At 39.5% G+C, this 23724-nt stretch overlaps 1 protein-coding gene across 1 annotated transcript in view; it reads right to left on the bottom strand.

Annotated features, from left to right (window-relative positions):
- prkcaa (protein kinase C, alpha, a) overlaps positions 1-23724 on the bottom strand; it is a 140245-nt gene that overhangs the window by 51527 nt on the left and 64994 nt on the right. The window contains exons 4-5 of the mRNA XM_070854270.1: positions 11948-12059; positions 10370-10498 (exon numbers count right to left, since the gene is read on the bottom strand). Coding sequence (XP_070710371.1) covers positions 10370-10498; positions 11948-12059 — 241 coding nt within the window. The remainder of the gene's footprint in view (positions 1-10369; positions 10499-11947; positions 12060-23724) is intronic.

Here is a 23724-nt window from a genome sequence, read left to right as displayed (position 1 = left end):
AAGGTCATCTTTCTACAATCTACTAGACAGTGTTGTTGTGTATGTGTCATATTTGACTGAAGTTCAATGTAACATGTACTGTTTGTCACTTGATGAACTTTTAACTTCAACTCCAAATGCTCCTTCTTCAGCTTTTAACTCTTGCACTGCAAAGGTCACATTTTGAATATTTCATAAGCTGGCCACATGTATGCAAAGTCACAGCACCCAAATGACATTTATAAAAACCAGCCCAAACAGACCTACAAAGGGACATTGTTCACTGGATTGTGCTTACGTGACTGTGGAATCTAATCAGTGATCGAGCTTGATGTGCCTGAATAATAATCATTATCTTACTTCATCAACCTGTCCAGGAAGACAGGTGTGTAACGATTTTATTTCCAATAACTAGAAAAGTCAAAGATTGCAGTCTATGAAAAACTATACAGTATGAATATGCAGGACATTTCTGGGATAAAATAATAAAGAATGTTCTGAAAGTAAAAATAGAAGAACAAAAGTAAAGTAAAAATAAAGAAATGGAAAACTATTTCTCTGTTAGTATACCCTGAGGGCATTGGTGGTAGAGTGTGCATTGTTTGCTCTGGGACAAGAAGTCATATTGCCAACAAATACAGTGGGGCAAAAAAGTATTTAGTCAGCCACCAATTGTGCAAGTTCTCCCACTTAAAAAGATGAGAGAGGCCTGTAATTTCCATCATAGGTACACTTCAACTATGAGAGACAGAATGAGAAAAAAAAAAAAATCCAGAAAATCACAATGCCCTTGCTGATGGAAGGAGGTTTTCACTCAAAATCTCACGATACATGGCCCCATTCATTCTTTCCTTTACATGGATCAGTCGTCCTGGTCCCTTTGCAGAAAAACAGCCCCAAAGCATGATGTTTCCACCCCCATGCTTCACAGTAGGTATGGTGTTCTTTGGATGCAACTCAGCATTCTTTCTCCTCCAAACACGACAAGTTGAGTTTTTACCAAAAAGTTCTATTTTGGTTTCATCTGACCATATGACATTCTCCCAATCCTCTTCTGGATCATCCAAATGCTCTCTAGCAAACTTCAGACAGGCCTGGACATGTACTGGCTTAAGCAGGGGGACACGTCTGGCACTGCAGGATTTGAGTCCCTGGCAGCGTAGTGTGTTACTGATGGTAGCCTTTGTTACTTTGGTCCCAGCTCCTTGCAGGTCATTCACTAGGTCCCCCCGTGTGGTTCTGGGATTTTTGCTCACCGTTCTTGTGATCATTTTTCTTGTATGTCTTCCATTTTCTAATAATTGCTCCAACAGTTGATTTCTTCACACCAAGCTGCTTACCTATTGCAGATTCAGTCTTCCCAGCCTGGTGCAGGTCTACAACTTTGTTTCTGGTGTCCTTTGACAGCTCTTTGGTCTTGGCCATAGTGGAGTTTGGAGTGTGACTGTTTGAGGTTGTGGACAGGTGTCTTTTATACTGATAACGAGTTCAAACAGGTGCCATTAATACAGGTAACGAGTGGAGGACAGAGGAGCCTCTTAAAGAAGAAGTTACAGATCTGTGAGAGCCAGAAATCTTGCTTGTTTGTAGGTGATCAAATACTTATTTTACAGAGGAATTTACCAATTAATTCATTAAAAATCCTACAATGTGATTTCCTGGATTCTTTCCCCCCATTCTGTCTCTCATAGTTGAAGTGTACCTATGATGGAAATTACAGGCCTCTCTCATCTTTTTAAGTGGGAGAACTTGCACAATTGGAGGCTGACTAAATACTTTTTTGCCCCACTGTATCTATTGCTGCAAACTGTACTTCCAGTCAAGACCAGTAGGGGGCATCCCAGACTGTCTAATTTAGCTTGGCTGGCACATTGCTTTTACCTTCCATAAACTGTATGGCATAATCTAATCAAGATGTGGGTGCCGTCCTAACTCCTTTCAGCTATAATGCAGAGACATGTGCTCACAATTCGAGTTATTTTCCAGTTATTTGTGGTGCTTACACTTCCTGGCATAAGATCAAATCATCTTTGAAAAACCTGATTTTGTACTATACATCAGTTAGTCTTACAGAGCAAAGGCCATGTTCCCATGAATCTGTGTGCAAGTGAGTTCAAAAACAACTGCAAACACAAATAAACACCAACACCAGGACAAAGGAAGCAGGGGTGCGTGGAGGGGCTGTAGCATCGTTGCTTGGATACAAGTCCTCACAACTATCTTGGCTTGCACTGAGACAGCCGCACATTTCGACCATGGTGCAGTTTATACTAGAAACAACTTGTTGAACTTGTTGAACCAAAACACAGGAAAAATAACATCTGCTGGGCTACTGAAACAGCAGATAATCTGTGCCAAGCTCAATACCCACCAAACGCTACATGTTATTCTATGACTTATCTGCTTTGTTTTATCAAATTTCAGATACAGCCAGGATTTACTGAGCTCTCTGAACTTTTGAGGGCTAATCAGCGCATACGATTTCACTCAGTAATCTGTCTCAGTAGTAAACTGCCTCATGAAACTTGCTCTTGGTGGGGTTTGTGTAAGGTTTTACTCCTTTTACTGAGAAAACAATAACATGTAAGATGAAACCTTCTATGTATCTCTCTGATACATGCTGCCCATATCTGGAGAGATTACCTGTGGCACGCCATTTTGAAGGCTTAATGCAGTGAAACTACTCAAGCCAAGTATTATAGTGTTTCAGTTGCACAAATGGTCTATTTGGGCTAAATAATTGAGTCTGGGTCTCTCTGTAGTCTTGCAGAAAAACTGACTGGAGAAAATGAATCAGTTGTGTATATTAAAAAGTACAAAATGAAAAAGAACAAAGAGTTACAGAAAAAAGCAAAGAAGAAAGAGAGGCCAAGCAAGAAAGAAAGAGAAGTGAAGCAATGAAAAGAAGAGGCATGTTAAGAGTGGTGTGACGACACTGTGCAGCATGCTGAGTGGGGGGAGCCGATGAGCAGACTGGGAATACCAATGACACGACTTCTGAGAGTATGGCAGAGATCACACAGTGACTCAGGTCAGCAGTTCCATCAGTTTCAAAGACACACACAGAAGGAGAGAGTCTTAATATGAGACCAAATACAAAAGATGGTCCTTGCCAAGATGTGGCAAATGTCACTGTGTTATGTGAGTGATAAGAGTAGTCACACAGCTTTTCTTAAAACCTTTTAATGTCAGAGAGGGACAATATTTTCAGGGCCTGAGACTTTATTTTTTCATGTTTTCTGAAAAATGTCAACATGTGTTTATTACTGTATGTACCAGAATAATTTGTCCATGTTTTTTAGGCTTGTGATGATAGCAATCAAATATCCAAACATGAAGTGGATTGCAAATAGTAAAATCATTCACAGTTAATCTTATGAGATTTTAATACTGTATTGAGGACAAAGTTGCTGCCAAATTGCAGGACACAGGATCTTTCAATCAAAATGCTCTGAAAAAGCCCATCACATTGAAAACTTTTTGTGTATGTGTGTGCACATTCCAAGCCAGTACAGAGAATTTTCAATAGGTAAATGTCTTCTTTAGGATCTGTGTCTACAAGTAGACCACCGAATTTCATTTATTCCTTTCAAGAATTTAGTGAAAACACACACACACACACACACAAACACACAATGCCTTGTCGTCAGCTGACATCAGGTGACCCAACCTCAAAAATGAGGCCAGCCATGTTTGTTTTTCACCTCCTTGTGTAAACACACTTCAGCCATCGGGGTCGCTCTCCACCCTCTAAGCTTAACACTGAACTGAAAGCCCACTACTTGTACACTGCTCTGAAAGTATCACTGTTTGCAACATCAGCATAAAGGAAGTGCAGTTACCGGCATACCTCCAGTATGATTTTAGTGTGTATGTGCTACCCACTACTGAGCTGAGCAAAGAGATAATCTCAGCAAAACTGATTAATTTCTTTGAAATCAGAAGCATAATGTGGCCTGAAAATTAGCTGTAATTGTGCATATATCAAATATATTAGATTTTTAAATAATAATATATGTATCATAACTACAGTACTATACTGATGGATTACATCTTCATTACAAGTACACAGTTAGCCAAGGAGCTCACTACAGAGCTCTGAGACAGGAGACACTGCTGTCCCAATGGCCAACTCCCTGCAGTGGAAAACTGCTGGCACTTGTAGCAACACAAGTGCTGTCAGCTGCTCCATCTAAACTCTGATTCATCGGGAAAACGTAATAGCAGGGGTTTAAGTAAATTTTCTCTTGGCAAGAACCTGTTGGTTTTTGTGCATGATGACTCAGAAGCTACACATAAATGGAAATGACTGTAAGAAAAGGCTGCAGAGTGGAAGCAGCAGCATTCAAATCCTTGGGCAGTGATCATCAATTGGTCGTAGGCTGCATTCAAACCCCAGAAGGAGCCTAGATCCCACCCCGACTCTGCCTTCCAGCTAGTCTTCCTTGGATTCAGAGAGCCAACAGTAAAATGCAGGATGTTACTTTGTTTCAATGATTAACTGACAGAAGGAGAAACTCACTGGTAACATAGAAGTGATAAAGAGTTTGGAGATATTAAATTAGAGCCATAAAGTGGGTGAATTTTGACATCTCACTAGTTTAGTGATTTCATGATCAGCTCAGTGGGAAGAAGGGGTAGGAAGGCTGCACCCACTGATCAACAAGGAGACTGATGCAAATGATGATGATGACGACGACGACGCAAAACAGCTAAAATGTGCAAAATATGGTAGGAAAACTGAGCAAGGGCAATCTAGAGGTTCTGCAGGCTCAAGCTCATTCACTTCCATGTTTATGAATATCACTGAAAAATATTAAACTCTCACAAACACACACACATACACTGGCACACTGCCTCTCTCTCTGACTTTTTTTTACCTTTCATTCCATCTGCTGTTTTGTACTAGACTGTTCTTTTCTTCTATATTTCAGATATTTACCTGTAAGAGTTCAAATCTGACACTTGACTCTGCCTACAGTGAGCACCCTAAAATAGCCTTAAAAAGAATGAGCATATGTAACTACATTGTTTCTGCACAGGATATTTTACACAGGACTTATACCACGTACAATGTATTCTGAAAAAGATCCTTTCCTCAGCAGACATTTTGACTTGCCAAAGCAGGAAAAAGACTGGTAAATAATAACATTAAGAATTTCTCCGTCCCATCAAGCATCCTAGCAAGAGGTCTTAGTGAGTGAGCAGAGTCCTGGAAATTGGCTCAACTAAACAGAATTCATCATTAGTGTCATTAATTCCACCGGTACTGTTCCTGCTTTGACAAGTCAAAAAGTCTCCTGTGAAAAGGGTCTATTGCTCTGTTCAATTCATCAAAGGTACCTTTTGGCATGCAACTTTTGACCAGAACACTAAAGTGAAAGCTGTGGTCGCAGTGCATATCCTCTCTTTCTCACTGTTTACCTGTAGACACCAAAATGTAATGTTTCACATGCATATTTTTCATCCCGTGTGGCAGCACAGTCGCTACCGCTTTCATTTTCTTCATTTGGCCAGATATCTACAGTAGAAATAATAAGACAGCAAAGGCAGCAGTAAAACAGACCATATAAATGCAAGGAAGATAGTTGATTGCTCCATTAGTCAGGAGATTTTAACAGCATTCAGGGAGGCTTTTGTCTTTTACTGTAAAGAGCCACTACACCTCCAGAAAGTTCAAAAAGTAAAATCTGGCTCCCCTGATCCACCCACATCTACAGTATATCCACTCTGAGCATCAATCTGACCTACACACACCTACACTGCACCAACATATAAAACACATTGACTTCTGTAGCAGCATAACTTTAACAAACAGCAGAAACCATATTTGGACATTCAGGCAAGAAGAAAAATCCAATGAAAAGTTTAAAGCAGAGATTTAAAAAAAAAAAAAAAGGGAGGCGGGAAGTGAGAGGGGGGCGCAGAGGGCTCGTTAAATGAGGCTTATCTACAGAACTGGGTGAGTCAACGAGGGAACAAAACGGAAATGTAATTATTACCACTGTCTCTCACACACTCCCAAAGGACGAGCAGGCAGCGAGGGTGCACGCACATGCCGGGACACACATTCACAAACAGTGATGAAGATAAATATAAACAAAAGAATATGGGCAGAAATGACAGAAATCCCCTCTTCTAAGTGCATATGTGCACAGAGTCAATGAACAATGCAGTTGCTGAAACAAACAGGGGAATTGCTTCCACAGCACCAACAGACAGAGAGGAGCTGTGTGTTAGCAGGAATGAGAGGCGGATGACAAGGTTAGTGGGCTACATCTGTCCTTCACCAGAGAAACAAAACTTGTTTTGTCTCCTTCGGCGTGTGCCCTCCCATCTCCATTTTACCCTAAATGACAAAAACACAAACTGTAGAACACAGCTCTGGAAACTGCACAAATATCTCTTGTATTTCTGAGTGATTCAGTATTTCATTTTGCCATGTCAGTGTCATTGCCAAAATAAAACGTTCATGTGTCTCTGTTGGTCTGGTTGGAGTTCATGTGTGCGTCCATGTATTTGTTTAAAGGACAACTGCTTCCCCTGGCAGCCATGTCACTTCCTGTTGAACATTTGGCCATTGGTAAATCCTAAAAGACATTTGAGTCACTCATTATTCAAACGTGTGTGCTCTAATAAACCTTTTCAATTCCTGATTCCTGATTGGTGACTAATGATCAACAGGTTCACCTGTATTTTAGAGCAAGTTTCATGAACAGTGTTAGGCAAATTACATTAAAGGTTGTTTCACACTGAAATAAATAATTACATTACTTACAAAATATTAAATGGCAGAAGTAGTTGGTTGAATTATTCATTACACCAAAGCCTATTCTGTATACAACACATGTATACATGGAAAACAAGACATTGTGGTTCATAGCAGTTACCATCAACAGCTACCTCAGCCTTAGTGTTTACACACTATTTGTAGGCTAAACGCACAAATACACAGTCAGCTGATACACATCCTAATAAAAGTATCACACTCGCACTGAATTATGTAAAGTTTCCTCCTCCCAGCCATCCACTGCACCTCCTCCCTGCTAAAGTCATCACCGTGTAATACAGTTCTGTAGGGCAGGCTGTCTGGAAGGTGTCTACATCAGCTAATGTAATCTAAGATATGATCTGGCCTGAGTGGGCTGCAGGTTGGTACAGCAGTTCTTTACACACACACACACACACACATGCACACACACACATGCAAGAGTGCACAAACAAATGATAACATGAATGTTTTGTCCACAACAGGAGTTGGTTAAAGTGTGTCCAACAGAGGGCCAATAGTCTGCATGCTTGAACTCAAATCGAACACTGTTGAAGGTGAGAATAGTGATTTCCCATCCTCAGTGTACACATGTACACATTCATGTGTTCTTACTCACTGACAAGTGTGAAATATGCATACATTTTCACACTTACTGTACATACACATCATTATTATGACTTAACAGCCATCTGTGGCAGTGCAAGTTATATTAGACTGTAATGGTACTAAAGAAGTGTATTAAGAGTTCTTGAGACTGAAAGGGAAAGGGAGGAAGAAGCAGAAAAAAAACAACTTTCCCTTCAAAAGGAGTCTATTTTGGAGTCTTCAATATAAACCTAATCCTGTTCAAGTGTTTCACTGTGCATTACAGGATGCTTTTGTCCCACTTAAATTTCACCTTGAAATCCAGTTCTTTTTTTTAATTAAAAATCAATTATTTAACTGTGAATATTTCCTCTAAAGCTAAATAAAGCTGCAGTCCGGGCTTCTTCATCACAAGGAGAATATATTAACACTATAAACTGCATTAAATGCACAAATCTGACACATATTAAAGCAGATGACTGGCCTGTGAGAGACAACTGCATGTTCCTGGAAGGTCTCAACTCAACATCTCAAATAAATATTTGTGCATTATTTGACCGACTCCATATGTTTAAAGTGAGCTCAACTGTGTTTCAAATGTTGTCATTGTTATGGTATTTAAACACTTGGCCATAAAAACATTTTAGAGGCTACATATTTCTAAACTATTTCAAGTTCTAGATGGGATATAAAGTATGTACAGCAACTAAAAAAAACAGTCAAGAACATTAAAGTAGTTCACATGGGTGTGTTTGTGTGACACAGAGAGTTAATGGCAAACTTGACAAAGGTAAGAGTCGGAGATTTGGCAAGATCATGCATTAGAATAGTCATCACAAGTGTGCTTTATGTACCCATAAGTGTTAATCTTTTCCACCATTTTTGTTGAGGCTAATGCAGTGTGATTGCAATATCAGAATCAGCTCAACTGTATTAATCTCAAGTAGGGAGAGCAAGTAGGGAGAGCAAACTATAGTGCTCAGCTAATGACCACTAAACCTAAAAAAAATGGCTAAAGTCATTTTTTTCATTGCTCAAATAAATGTGTGTTGTGTGTGGCGTGCCTGTAGGTGTTGCACCACTTGCCTGCCTACTTTCAGCCTCTTCCTTCCAGTGATAATTTGATAAGTGAACAAGTCAGTGAAGTTCAGTGCCAGGGTCATGTGATGCAGTGACCCCAGTAAGCCAGCTAATTGAATGATTATGTGCGCCTGCTGTCAGCTCCTTGCTGTCACTATTGTTCCAGCAGATGTGCTAATGCTCTCTCTGTACAGCTGGAGGATTTACAACATGCCTCGCAGTACAAGGCAAAATAGACCTCCGGAACAAAAAGACACTGTTCTACTGCGCTGTTTCCCCAAAACTCATACATATTCCACTACTTTCAAGCCTTATTACATGAAGACCTAAGAATCAGCAGCAGAGGTATAGCTATATAACCTGTTTATTTTGCAATCCACTCCATGCACATACATTAGTGCATTATCACTGCTTCATTACAGTGTAAGCTAGTGAAACCAGTCACTATTTGTTACAGAACTGCGTCCAGTGATGCAGCATTTTTGTGGCAGCCATATTGGAGGTCCACAGCTCTTGGAACCTCTCACTGTATATTCAAAACAAACAGCTACGCACTCACATTAGTATCAAACAGACACTGTTTGAATTTGTCCTACAGTTATCCAGGAATGATTGAACACAGCTATAATGAAACATTACATAGTTTGTCATTTTTAAGGTAGAAGGTACTTCAGCCTACATCTTGCTTTATGCATTGCTAAAACCATGCAACAGAATAAGCATAGAAATGAAATTAACAAACAATGATTATTGGAGGGAGCAGATAGTGATAAATATTTATTTCATGGACAAACTGGCTTTCGTTGCGATTAAGTGAGCTGACATTTGTCATGTGGCTGTATAGAGACTGAGATGGGGGTAGATTACGTGACAGAGGCATCAGTCTTTATCTTAAACATTAATGCATAAATTAGACATGACTTGCATTTTTTTTCAGATGGCCTTACTCTTTTTTTTGGGTGATTCAGACAAAATTACCAAATGGCTGCAAGAAGATTTCTAAAGGATTTGAAAAGTTTCTGGACGTCACCATTCATTACATTACATTAAGTAAATGCTATTAATAGCATCTAATTATATCCCTTTCTGAGCTTGGTAGGCAAAGACCAGGTGTTCCTTTGAAATGAGAGGCTTCAGTAATTAAAACGTCTGAAGGAGCCATTGATATGATCATGTAGAATAGCCCTCTAATGAATAACGGTAGGACGGATGACCGTAAAGCCACGACCCTGCTCACAAGCACAAGTGCTCAGATCCTGTTCCTGTGTGATTCTGATGACACATGAATTAATACTTAAAGCATTAAATTTGCTTTGCAGAGAAAATTCAGTTACATCAGAAAGTCCAGCCAACACAGCAAGTCGTGACTGTTTAAAAAGAGTAACAACACGAGGCCCACGCAGCAGAACACATACCACTACATATTTGGATTGGGATTGCCTTGCAAATGTGTTGTAACTGTGACTTGTTTCTTATAGGAGGATGTTTATCAGGAGAGGCTCCATCGATCTGTGCAGCAGAAGGGAATAGCCTTCGCAGCATACTGATAGCTGATGGTCACAGGGCCAGCCATACAGTAAGCAGTTGGTTTCACTTCATCACGAGCAGGTAGAGATAAGGCAGAGCAAGCAAGGTTCAGTTCAGGTTAATGGTGGCATGGGACAGTGCCTGAATTCCTCTGTGAAATTAGACAGTCAGGGTTTATCGACAAAAAGCGGGGCAAAGTGTTGAAAGTGATCCAGGTCCACAATCGAAACAGAGCTACGCTGTCTCCTGCCACCCACCCCCTCATCCCAACCTGCTGTGACACACAAATACACATAAACACAAGGCCTCATTTAGCATCCGACTTAAACAAACATCAACCAGTTCAGCGACATCCACATGTCGCACTTTTTTTTTGCCAGTTCACTCCAATGTGTGCAAATAGAGAGAGGCTGTTATGAGGCATACCTGTGACCTGCAGTTTTTCCGCGTTGACCTCACACTTGAGGTAAAGACGCCCCCTCCTTTCGGTGTGATCAGTTCCACACAGGCTCGGCACGTTCATAACACATTGCTTATGAACATTCATATCACAGGCTGGAGAGACAGAGAGAGGCAATAACAGACATCAGGTAACAGGGCTTTACCCCAACAAAGATGAGCTTTATGCATTTGATCCAGATCAAACCAAACTGAATAGCTCCAGGCTTCCCCAAGACTCTGAAATAGTGAGGCTTGTTCTTGCTAAAAGACTGCAATTGATTTATTTGTTGACTTTATAAAGCATTTCTGTACTTTTAATTTTTTTTAAAAAACAGCTGTGATCTATATTATGGTAATGGTTCATGATAATAACAAAATATGTGAATAATATATCACATGAGTATAAAATATATAACACTGCATTATAAAAGCAATGTGTGCAACCTCTTATAGATTAATGTTCAAATAGGGTTAGCCGCTAGATAGACTTTACATATATGAGTACATATTTCAATTTTATTCCATGTATCCTACATGTTTGGCACAATATTAAAGGATTGTATTTCTGAAAGCTGTATGAAAGAGGAGATAACAAGGTTATGACCTAGATTCAGCCCCCTGATGTCATGCATACATGGCATGTGTGCCAGCCAGCTGAACCACCCTATTGTGGATTGGGAACGGTTACCAATAGTTACATCATCATGCCATCAGGTCAGTAGGTGAAAAATAATAATAAAAAAAAAACTGCTTTGCTACATATTCTCTATGAGAACATTTTTGTGCTTTACTGTAACTGTCCTGTGGCTCACCAGTGCCTAAAAATAGTCCAGTGCAATCTTATTGTGATGTGATTAGAGGTGCAATTGATCTGCCAAAATAATTTGCCGCTCCACATCTCTATTTTTGTACACCCTGGAGCAATCATTAAGCATAACTGGTGGTCTGTAGCAGGTGGAGGATAATGTATTTAGGAGCTCATTAAGGCATTCAGACTAATCCAGTAATTCAAGATTAAAGGGAAGAAGAGTGAGGCAGGGATATTAATAAAGACTCTGTAAAAGCTTTGATAGCAGGCCTATTAAGGGTGCACAGAACCGAAGACTGGAAATAGACTATGTGTGATTTGAACGAGTAAAAGTCAAGGAGGAGGGGAAATGCGAAGACCTAAAGACCTATGACATTCAATGAAGAGGAACAATTGGGTTGTTTCAGGAGGCTGATAAAGTGGCTCTAAAATAGAACACAATGTGTGTGGAGCTACTTGGAAAAAATCATTCTTTTCCTGTGCATGCTATACTTATGCTCCATTGACCTGTATAACAGAACAGTGCAGGATTCATTTTTCTCCCACCTTACCACTTAATACACATAATTTACTACTCATACTACTCATTAAACAAACAGTCTGTGGAAAATATTACTGTACAGACATCTTTTTTCAGACATACTTCAACAGTTAAAAAGAAACATGGGCAACATTTCAATTTTGACTTTTTAAAAAAATTTTATATAATAAAATGTTCATATTCAAAGCCCACTAACTACTTGAAGTAAACTCACAGTCACACTTCATGCCCTGGTGGATGAGGCCATACAGCAGGGAGCCACAGTGGTCACAGAAGGTGGGGCTCCCATAGGTGTGGATCTTAAACTTGTGCTTCGTTCTGGGATCCTGGAGAAATTAAAAGAGAAAAAGAGCCATTAAAACGCCTGAAAATAAGACTCCGAAGGCAACAAATGAATTACAAACTGTTGATTAGTTATAGTTTTCAGGAAAAAAACACTGATTCATAACAAGGTATTGATTCAAAGTTGTACAGCCAACTGCAATGTCATTTTATGGATTTTGAATTCTGAAGAGCTTATGAGTTGTTAGTAAAATATAGACACATATAAGATCATTTCTGAGCTACTGCTTCTGAATGTGTTTACGTAAATGGAGGAATTTTTGTTATTTTTTTGCATTATACTGTTTAGATGAACAAAAAATGTATAGATAAGTAAGGTAGAATGTGAGAAATGTTGTGTCCAGGTTGGAAATTAAAATATTCTGTTTTTCTTTAATAATCTTAATAAAGATAAAATAGGTAAAATAGTAAATAAAACCAAAATTTCAAAATACCTACACAGAAAAAGTTGCTTCAGCCAACTATAGCAACATTCGTTATATAGAAAAATCGAAGCTGAAATCAGTCTACTGTATACTAAGCCATTGTGTGTCACAAAAATGGCTGTAACTCAGGAGGCAGTTCATCGCTGATTGCCATCTTCACTGCAATCAACCACTTCTTTTCTTTTCTTACAACTTGAAGTGGCAGCCAATCATTCAGAAACAGCTTTTTACTAACCCGTTGTTTTTGGGTTGTCTTTCCATCTTCCTCGATCACATCAGTGAATGAGAATTAAGTTGTTTGGGCTCATTGAGCTTAACATTACAGTTGAGAGCACCACAGCATGAAAAACAGTTCAGTTTACTGTTGCAGTTACATCTTAATTATATAATTTTTTTAAAGCACAAAATATGTCTAAGAATTACTTGAAGACCTGCCTCAATAAAAGGGAAACAAAGAGAGAAACTCACATGACTAAATAATCTCAGTTATTGCTACATACACAACAATAGACACTGCTGCTTGGTTTTGCATTGACTAGTGCCATTAACTACCATATATGAGAATGTGTGTATTGTACAAATAATAGAGACGCTTGTCAGATGGATTGATGTCTCTTTGGCCATTCAGTAAATAGTTTATGGAGGCATGTATAAATAGTCATCAAAGCCATGACAGCTTTCCATTTATCACTGGCTTCCTATTTTTTCAGTTCATTGCTTCACGGCCTCTACATAAATATCATATCAGTCAATGTGTAAAAAACATTAGGGTTTATTAGAGAGTATAACACTGCAAATGAGTGTGTGTAAATGAGCAAATGAGCTGTTGGTTGCAAGCGGTGAATGTAATAATAATGCAGTTCTTGTTGGCTTCTACCTACTATTTTCCTACAGTACATGCGGTACAAGTCAGATACTTTCAAAATTAATGAACAAAAACTAGTCTGATCATTAATCCCTGGAGTGCAACCAAAAAAAAAAAGATTCAGGATAATGAATACGAACTGAAGTATCTGTTTTTGCAAAACAACCCAACAAAAGTGAGTTTCTGGGTTTGCTGTTACATGTTATCACAAACTATTTGCATATTAATGTATTGAGGGTTATTTTGCCAGCATGTTCTGTCTATGTTATCAAGGGAACGTCCTACTACCAAGCAAAGAGATTAATTTGCCAGTCGGCTGCTGCAGATGGTGCATTAATCAAATTGAACACTGTGAGTGGATTCACAAAGCAACCGCATCAGGGACATCATGCAACCAACATGGCAGCAATGTATGGAGGAATTATTAGTAACTATGCTAGCTTGCTTTTGTCACACTAGAGACCCTTGTGTTTTAAGGTGCACCATATTCAGGTGCAAAGAACTCTGCATGACGTTTTTGATTTCAGTATAGTAAGGTGTAAGGTGAGAAGGCTTGAAAGCCCATACCCCATGGACGAAAAACACAAAGAGAGCCCTCAGCGCAGCCAAACCCCAAACATGTAAGTATTATGCAATGTCAGAAACAGGGAAGGATTCTACAGCATTATGTTATGGGCAGTGTTTTAGGCAGGCTGGGAAAAGAGTTGTCTATTCTGTGTGATCTAGCACCAGATGAAATATTAGTTATTGCTAGTTATTGACAAGGATGGCTAACATTTTACCACCCATCCCACCAGAGTGTTAATTCTGATTTAATGGTGCGCAGTGAGCATTTTACAGGATGTAAAACAGGCTGGAACCTCTTCTTGCACAGCCGTGCACGTCTAAAAGAGTTACTCACACAGCAGAATCACACTAGGACCGGAATCACAGCCAAGCTACATGAATACATTATAGATGTATTATCAAATCATATTTAATAACTTGCATAATTAAAAAACAAGTGTAGAGGTGAAGTGCTGACCAGGTTAATATTGATTTTGGATAATAGTTACATGGCAATACATTATATTTTTCATTATATATTTATCATTAATGCAATGGATGACATCGAAGGAGACCATGGATTATGACAATTATAAAACTTGGTGATATACTGCACACAGTATGCTGACGCTGTCATGTGGACTGCACTTGTCTTGTAGGATAACACTAACAAAACAACCCACCTATTGTGCTCAGTTTGCATTTGTCATTTCTGAACGCAGGCCCAGTATTTGCATGGGCAGCTTCCTATATCCTCTTTCAAGTAAATGCAGCATCAAACTTCTTTTATCTGGCGCTCATCATCCCACACAGGGCCAGTATCCATCATAATAATCTTGGATCATTTGGATGGTCAAATATGGAAATATTTAGCATAAAGAGTAACAGTAATATTTATAAACAGCCAAAACAGGCAGAGATGGATGACGATAAATAGGACCAACAGTGTGACTTTAACTGAAGATTATATATTCTGGCACTTTAAAATTCAGCAATTCTCCTGATCAGCATTTCAGCAGATGGTTCAATTCAGTAATGTAACATTCATGAGCTGCATCCATCTCACTTGGACCTCCGTCTGTCTCTGCAGAGCATTTACAATTCAATAGAATATGATATCAAACTGAACAAACGGCACTGAGTGCAAACTCTACCTTCAGTAAATATCTGTGGGTGTTAGGTAAAGGCTAACATCTTTTTTATGTGAACAAGCAGAACCAGCCAGCACCCTGCTATATTCTTTGGTTCACTGAGTAGCAAATGTATATATAAAAAGTGAAACATGATGTATGATGTATAAAGTACCCGTGTGAGAAATTTTAAATGGGAAAGATTTGGGTACCACTTGAAGTTGAGTGGTATCGCATCTGTACCACTTACAATATACAGTGTTGGGGTCCCTGTCTCACGCATGCATTCATTCATTCACTCTGTGCACTCAACCTGTGGCTTACAAAGCGCTCTCTGCTGGAGTGAAATCTGGAGGACTGCCACTTATCCAAGTGCCCCTTTAAAGTGCTTTCCTGCTTATTCTCAGATTGTGCTGTAATGTAAATCTCTTTCAGAGTCGGAACCTGTTTAAGTGGGTTTGCATTGAAAACATTACCTAGACCGATCCAAGGGGTTTTTTCCCCCACTGGATCTATTTCAAAGAACACCTGTCTTTGTACTCCCTATAAACAAGAAAGTTTCATCCTCCCAGTAATGGCAGAGAGACTGATTGGAGATCATGCAAAAGGGCTATGAATATTTCTTCTCTTTTTCTTCTCTGTGTTATGACAAATACAGAGTCATATGAGATATGAATGAAAAAAGCTCGACCCAGGAGAAACAAATCATCAGTAAGGGGAGCAGTATGTCACAGATGTTAGCGAGAGCTAACAGTATCACATGGTGAGGAACCACAGTAATCAATGCTTCTCTTTGCCAATTCAGTTTCACACTGGTCTCTAGACTAATGCAACAAAGACACATTCTGCCCGTTCCCTGCCCGGCTTTACATCTTTGTAGAAAAAATAAGAAATGTTTCCGCTGTCTGTCTTCCAGCCATCAACCCATGTAAATAATAAGTAAGTCCTGATCTGAAAGAAATAGCTGTTGTAATTAGCTGCCATAGACATATTTACATATGTAATTAAATATCCTTTATTAAATTCCAATTAATTTACATAAAAATCTAATGTTAAAGGCACAATAAGTAATTCATGGCTTTTTTCTATTGGACAGCAGGGAAGTGAAACATAATGTTAAACACAGCTTACAGTGGCCTATATCTAAAACAGACCAGGAGGTGAATCTCAGCCCTGACGACGTAACTACTGATTCATTTCATTCATTTCATAATTCATCAACAACAACCAAAGCCATTGGTTTAGATTATGGTAAATTTATGCTAAAGAAGTGTAAAAACAGGCCTTTCACAAATTTTGGAAGTGGCCCAAACACCTTATTTTAGGTCCCCCTGTTTTTTATTTAGAAGCACTATATAAACATTTGATGAATTTAGAACACACTATAATATAGATGTAGGCAGATATACATGCTTATTAATGTATTTGTCAACAACTTTAAGTCCTCCGACAATATAATAAAACACTGTTCTAAAAACATAAAATATATCTTCATAGGAAATGCTGTAATTGTTAACTAATGCTGCACATGGATAATAAGCACTTAACATGTGATTATAGCTGCTTACAACTACATTACGGCGTCCTCATATTTGAGATGTCCATCATTTTGAGTGACTTCAAACTCCTCCATCACATATGACAGTGTAAACACACAGTATATGCATAACTAACACCTCACAGCTCTCTCAGCAATCTGCAGCAAAATGATCCATATCCAAAACAATTGGATTCATTATGAATTCATTAAAGTAGGATGTAAAAAAAACATCCAAGATCTTGTCTGAAAGATGCAAGTCTGAAAAACTCCCCTGACTGCAGCAGCTTGGGAACCTCTGAGCAGAATAAAATGTCCAAATCACACTTCATTTATTCATAAAATTGCTCATTGTACATCACAAATGTTCAAAGAATAAATTGGCAGGCAATAATATAAGACATAAGCTGAGGTTTCCATCAAGTATACGTAGTGTTTAAGTTCATTGAGAGAAACAATGTTCACAGTGTTCACAAGAAGCTACATATTCTAAAATGTGGATGATTCACACACATGTTCAACATGAGAGCACAGAAGATCTTTGCATTCACCACAGTGTCAAGGTGGGCACCCAAGATTTGTGTCTCCGGTTCATTATTCAACCAAATGTAAAATATGGTTACTGCCTCCTTCTGTTCCTGAGTTATGGCTCTGAATAATGGGCAGAAAAGTGTTTTGGCAGTACATTATGATGTCATAACAAAGCTGACCATTGACCTTTTGGGTATTACATATCATCACTTTATCACTTTATCGTATTGCACATTTGTGTGAAATGTTGTCATAATTAGCGAATGGATTTTCGGGTTGTGGCCAAAAACATGTTTTGTGAGGTTACAGTGACATTTGACCTTTGACCACCAAATTCTAATCAGTTCATTGTTGAGACCAAATGGACGAAAAAAATTCCCTCAAGGCATTCCTGAGATACAGAGTTGACAAGTAAGGGACAGACGAACAGACAACCCAAAACATTAATGTCTCTCTCCACAGCTGTCGCCAGCACAGTGGCATGAGAATCTAACGACTACCTGACTTCCATTTCATTGCAATACATGTATGGCAATAAACAGTAGGATTTCTGTCAGCTTGAAGGAATGACTATGAGTAAGATCAGAATTTGAGAGTTTGCCAAAAAAGCATACCAAGTAACTCCATGAATTGGGGATAAAGCATTACAGATCTCCTGCTCTTGTGGTTTATTACACTGCCAAGTGGAATGAAAGTGCCCTCAGCTAGACCACATCTAAAAGAAGGAGATTTTAAGTCTTAAAGTCTTAAGTCTTTCCACAATACTGAATCAGTCTCTATACCTATATCTCACTCCCATCTATTAAACTTAACTAAACTTAATCTAATCGTTGCCATTTTTTTCAAATGGTCATCTTCGTGGAGAGACGGGGCAAATTACACGATCACGTACAGTGAATATTGTCCAATTAGCGGCAACAAATATGCTGTGCACAGGCCAGCAGTCAGTGTGTTAGTTTAGGACAGACAAGCCAAAGAGAGAGGTAGACAGACAGTAGAGAGACAGAAAGAGAGAGATAGAGCGGCTGTGCCAGCTGCACTTACTCATGTCCACCCACACACAGCTGATCCTGAAGGATTATCCTCTTGCACCCCCCCCCCCCCCCCCCCCCTTGCTTTGTTCCCTCCATCTACTGCATGAATGAGTGATGGCGACTAAGAGCTGCATTCAGCTGCAGATGGATCATGTATTTCTATCTAACGGTCACATCAGCTCTTGATGGGTGAGACATGGCTTAAACGTTCCCAGATAATGGAAAATACTAACTACAAAAAAAGGCACAATGAGAACAGGTCAACCAAGGTGAGGATGGTGAATCAGCAAAAGCATCCAGTTCCTTGAGCCTTGAGAGAAATGCTTGACACCAGTGCCTGCCACGTTCTAAGAAGTGGTGAAACACTGCTAAAGACCATGAAATCTGACACTGGCCCTCTTGAATTGGCAGTGGGACAGTGTGTGTGTGTGTGTGTGAGAGTGAGAGAGTGGATGTCCTGTGCCCAGTTCCTATTTGTGCTGTGTCTACGATCACTTTTATTACTGACGGATATATTGATTTTTCTAATTAGTGGATTAACACTACAAAATGTCAAAAGCTAATGGCACAACTCATGACATTAATCATGCTTGTAACTAAACAATTTTCTGATGCTACTGGTAGCTAACCACTCAAAATGAGTTAATGTCAACACCCAGCCTGGCAGGTGTAAACTGTCTGCTCTGACTGATTTGAAGAGGTCAAAACTCTAAAAATGGCCATAGTTTATAGAAAGCCTTTATTGTTAGACCTTTTTTTTCCTTCTCCATGCACCTTGGATGTAGGTGAAGCCCGTTCTCTGCTGTGACTGATCTGCAAGGTGCCATTTAAAGATTCACTAGGGCAAGCTGTAATGTGCAGAAAATGAAACCTGTAAATGAGTGTACCCGACTTCACATCACTGAGCACACTGGTTGTCCATTAACATCCTTTCTGCAAGCTGTGGGATGGAAGGGTTTACCCCTGTGGCTTCTACCCCCTATTACAGGCTAATTGGATCTTAATGGGAAATTCAAGACAGACTGAGTGGCGCTGCCCTATCACAACAGCAGGGGAAGCGGAGTGTTACACCAAAAGCAATGATGAAGTCGATCACTGGGCTTTCCGCGAGAAGGCCGTAATGGCGAAACAAAGCTGGGGGGTGTTACATGTTGACTGGATGATGCAACAAGGATGTTTCCCTTTGGTTACTGGTGATGTGAGAGCCAATAGGATGGCTCAGATGTCACATGCACAGACGGGGATGAATTTTGCATCATCTACCAATATTATATGTGTATGTGTACTATCTATGCTTCTCTCTGTGTTTTCTTGCTGGAGTATACAGTCATAAACAGAGACATGCTTACAGAATAGATGAAACTGTTATCTATGAAGCTGAAGGGTAGACAAACATTAGTAAATTCTAATGAGCAGTGGCTTTAAATAGTCTTGATAACAATCAATGATGACTATGACTTGGATAAGAGCAACAGCATTTACAGGGAACTCCAACTGCACTGTCTTGTTTTTTTTTTTTTTTTAAATCAGAGGTGTGTATCATTTTTCAATAACCTCAGAGTAGATTCTCCTTTAAGTAATCCTAAAATGTATCTTAGCATTCGCCCTGCTGTAATCCCAGGCAGATTTGCATGTGAAGCCACAGATCAAAAACAGACACAGGGCAGAAGGCTGATCAAAAGACTGGAGGCAACCAGGAGATAGTGATGAAAACAGAAGCACAGGGGGTCAGCGCAGTGATGTTGGCTAATTAGCCAGGCTCTCCAATCCAGTTTAATTAGCAAACAGGACGCCAACCAGCCCCTGCTAATGAACAGCTTGGCAGGGTGAAGGAGAGCAGGGGCTTCCCAGCAGAGGAGGGGAGGGGAGGGCAGAGGTGGATAAGACGAGGGTCCCATTCCATCTTGCATACATACACACTGTTTAAATCACAATGAGATGAAAATAGAAATTTCACCCTTGTTTACTACTAATAGTATTACTTTTACACGCTGGCGGAGATAGCAGTGGTGACTTTATGACAGGTGAGTGCATCATAAAAAGCGGACAATAACTCTACAGGAAAGCATTTTGCAAACTGCACCTTCACAACTTGACAAAAAAAAAACAACTGGTTTTTATATTGCATATGCATCCTATTTGTTTGCTCAAAGCAAACAAGAACACACAATATGTGACCTTATGTCTTGAGATAACGGCATTTATTAACATGCAACACAACAGCAGCAACCCTGGTGTAGAAGCACCCAAGGACATAAAGTCATATTTTCTTTCAATAGAATATAATAAAAATAATCAGGACTAAAATTATCATCGTAGTATTGAACAGATGGCTCAGTGTTGCAGCTATCTTTAACTGACTTTTATACTAGAAAAGGGTCCTGTAGGCCAGACTGAGCAAAAGCACTGTGCATCTTGCATCTGGTCTGGTCAGCCTGTGTCACCATGAACAGACACCTGCACGCTAAATTTGGAGGGTGCCTTGTTTGTATTATGCATTTATACATGTGAAATATATGTAATTAGAGCAGCAGACTGGACAGTGTTAAGACAGACTACAAGAACAAAGTGAATGTGCAGATGGTCATTACAATGGATATTAAAGTTGGTCACTAGTACTACACACCTGGAGTGATTTCTACATTTTCCATTTGCACGCAAACAGCACATTCACAAGTTTAGAGTAACCGAGTTAGCATAGTTAACAAGTATATAATTGGCCAATACCATATGGGCCATGAGCTACACTGTTCCAGGAAGGAGGAAATATGAAGGCCAAACTAATAAGAAAGATAAATGTTGCATAACAAAGTGAAACTCCAGACAAGGCAGGGCACACTGCATGCTAGCTGCAGGTACACTTGGAGGCCACCAACACTGCATCTAGGTGTGTTTTATCTGCACTGTAACAACATGGTTCTTGCCTGCCCCTGACTTTACTTACTAGCATTTGTGACATATTTTACTTGCAGTAATGAGGATGTACCACTCTTAGTGTAATGATCTTTCCCTTCATCCTGCCACTCTGCTGCTGTCTAAACACCAGTCTGCCTCTCTGAAAGTCTTTCTTATGCACTTGCATGTTATACATTTGAAAAGCCAATTACAAACACTGTTATGGATATACATGGGCATAAAACATCTTTCTCCACGCAGGAGAAATCTAGCTAGTGAAATCTGGTTTCTCTAATCCCCTATCCAGATTTCAGAAACTGGGTCTCTCCTATACATGATGTTTAAGAAATCATGTTATTGCACAAAGCTGACTGTAACACAGTTACTTTAGTGCATGCACACTGAGTGAAAGACTGTGACTGCCCCCAATCTTTGAACTGATGCTATTCTCACTTCACTTGTGAACTGACAAGACAAAGACTGCAGTCTGCTCTGAAGGGCTATTAAATTGCAATTCACTCAAAATCAGCTTCAGGCGGTGAAATAGCAGCTATTTAGAATCAAAACAGCACAGGTGGTTCTATGACAAAAGTATAGTAATCATCAAAGAGGCTGGGTGGCTAATACAGTCACCTGCCTCCCACAGAGTCAAAAGAGATCCATCTGGAGTGACATTTGCAGCCAGAGAAAGAGAGAGAGAGAGAGAGAGAAAGAGAGGGGAAGACAGAAAGAGAGACAGAAATGAGACACACTGATTGTCGCTTCATCTCTGTCATATCTGTAATTCCCTTATCTCTTTGACCCTTCTGTTCCCTTCAGTCCCTTCAGGACTGAAAAAAGTTGTTACATAGATACTTGAAGATGACCAATTTCCTTAATATTCAGTATCAAACGTGCATTGACCAAGACGAAATTCCCTTCCGAATTTTTGTATGCACTCCCTCACCTAATGCTCTCATCTTTCTTTTACCCATCATCCCTCACTGGGAGGTGACATTTGAAATGGAGGGGGCAGGAGGCTCCTCCCTCTACCTGTTTTTGAGCCACCCTCTCTTGTGTTTAACCTGTGCAAGCAAATTGCATTCACATGGAATTTAGAAAAGCACAGCAGGATGATTTTCTTTTATTCCAAATCTGTGGTTAGGAAAGGGTAAGGAAATGTTTGACGAGTGCTATATCCGTGCCTGTTTGACAATCTCCTGAATCAATGGCTGCAGTCAGAAGTATCAGTTTGCACTGAGCACATCTAAGTAATAGCTATACTGTATACTGATTGACAGGGATAAACTGCAGTTAGAAGTGGGTCAATGTGACGTGGTGAAACCATAACAGTGTAAATGTACTTTCTGATAAAGACTATCACTCTATTCTTACTACAACCTGGAGAGTAAGTACTGTTTAAGGTACTGATTACTCTAATTTTTTTAGTGATTTAACTAATACTGCATTTAGTCTCTACTCAAACAAATGCTGATAGTGTACTCAAACAATTTGACATTAAAAAAAACAATTATATAAAGACATTTTTAAATTTCAATAACGGTACCCTCTACTTGTGTTAAATATTTCCCTATTGTGAACAACCACTGTTACTCATTTTCAAAGAGCCATTGTTGAAGCTCCTTCACATGGTACTAATGACAGCCTGACAATGTGTTGAACCAAGCAAGGCAGTCTGTGTCACTGTGTCAGCTAAGTCTGTCACTGCCCTTCAACTTTTAATTATATTTGACATCATTTTAATCACCTCTCCCTCATCCAATCCAACCCTATTGTATTAGAGAAACTGTGCCATTCATGGATGGATACACACAGGCACATTATCAAAATGTTTAAAGCATTGTGGTATGTAGCCTAGAGCTGAAATGGCTCAGTCAACAGCAGGTAGCTGTCTTTTTATTACCCCAAACACACAGACAGAGGCATAAACACACACTTTGCTGCTGGCTGTTTTCAAGTGAATATCCTTGTCTTGGCCTACAGCTATAGGAGTAAAAGCTAAGGTTGCGAAGGTGAGAGTCTTTGGAGCCATCATTTATCCAAACATGAGGTGTTAGGCTAGGCAAGGTAACTATTTTTAGCGTATAAATCACCACCCTGATTCCTCTTGGCCTTTCACTAAGCTGTGGAGTGCTGAGAGGGAGGGCAGGTTGACACCACAGCTCACAGGGGGTTTTCCTTGCCATGTTGTATCTGTTAACACATCTGTCTGTTAATGGAGCTTGAGATTTTAGCTGTTTAGCATTTTTATCCGTTGTCAGGGTCCAAGTTGCTTTTTGGACTGACTTTGTAAAAATGAATGCCATCTATCACAATGCTGTTCTAGTAGAGTGTTAGTATGGCCTTGAGAGGTCTCTTCATTTTCACTGACTTCTGAAGCTTGACATTAATCATTAAGTCAGCGGCACATCTCTTCATTGATTCGGAAGCTTGTTTATTAGACAAAGCCTGACAAAAAATGTTCTGTAATTTGATTTTGGGAGATATTAAACCATCTTACAGGTTTTTTATTTACTTTTGCCTGTAATTTACGTTCTTTGATCCAACACCTCTTGAAGTTCTTTAGATGTGTGAAGTCCTCTGTCCACTTTTCAAACCATTCTCTTTGTTTGTTGTAGTGGCAAATCAACCAAAAACCAATGAATCCAATGTGGTGTACCTCAAAGGTCTATGCTGGGTCAACCTC

This window comes from Pempheris klunzingeri, chromosome 3, assembly GCF_042242105.1.
Source record: "Pempheris klunzingeri isolate RE-2024b chromosome 3, fPemKlu1.hap1, whole genome shotgun sequence".
NCBI classification, from domain to species: domain Eukaryota; kingdom Metazoa; phylum Chordata; class Actinopteri; order Acropomatiformes; family Pempheridae; genus Pempheris; species Pempheris klunzingeri.
Note: the sequence above shows the minus strand (reverse complement) of the source record. Positions and strands in the feature narration are given on the sequence as shown.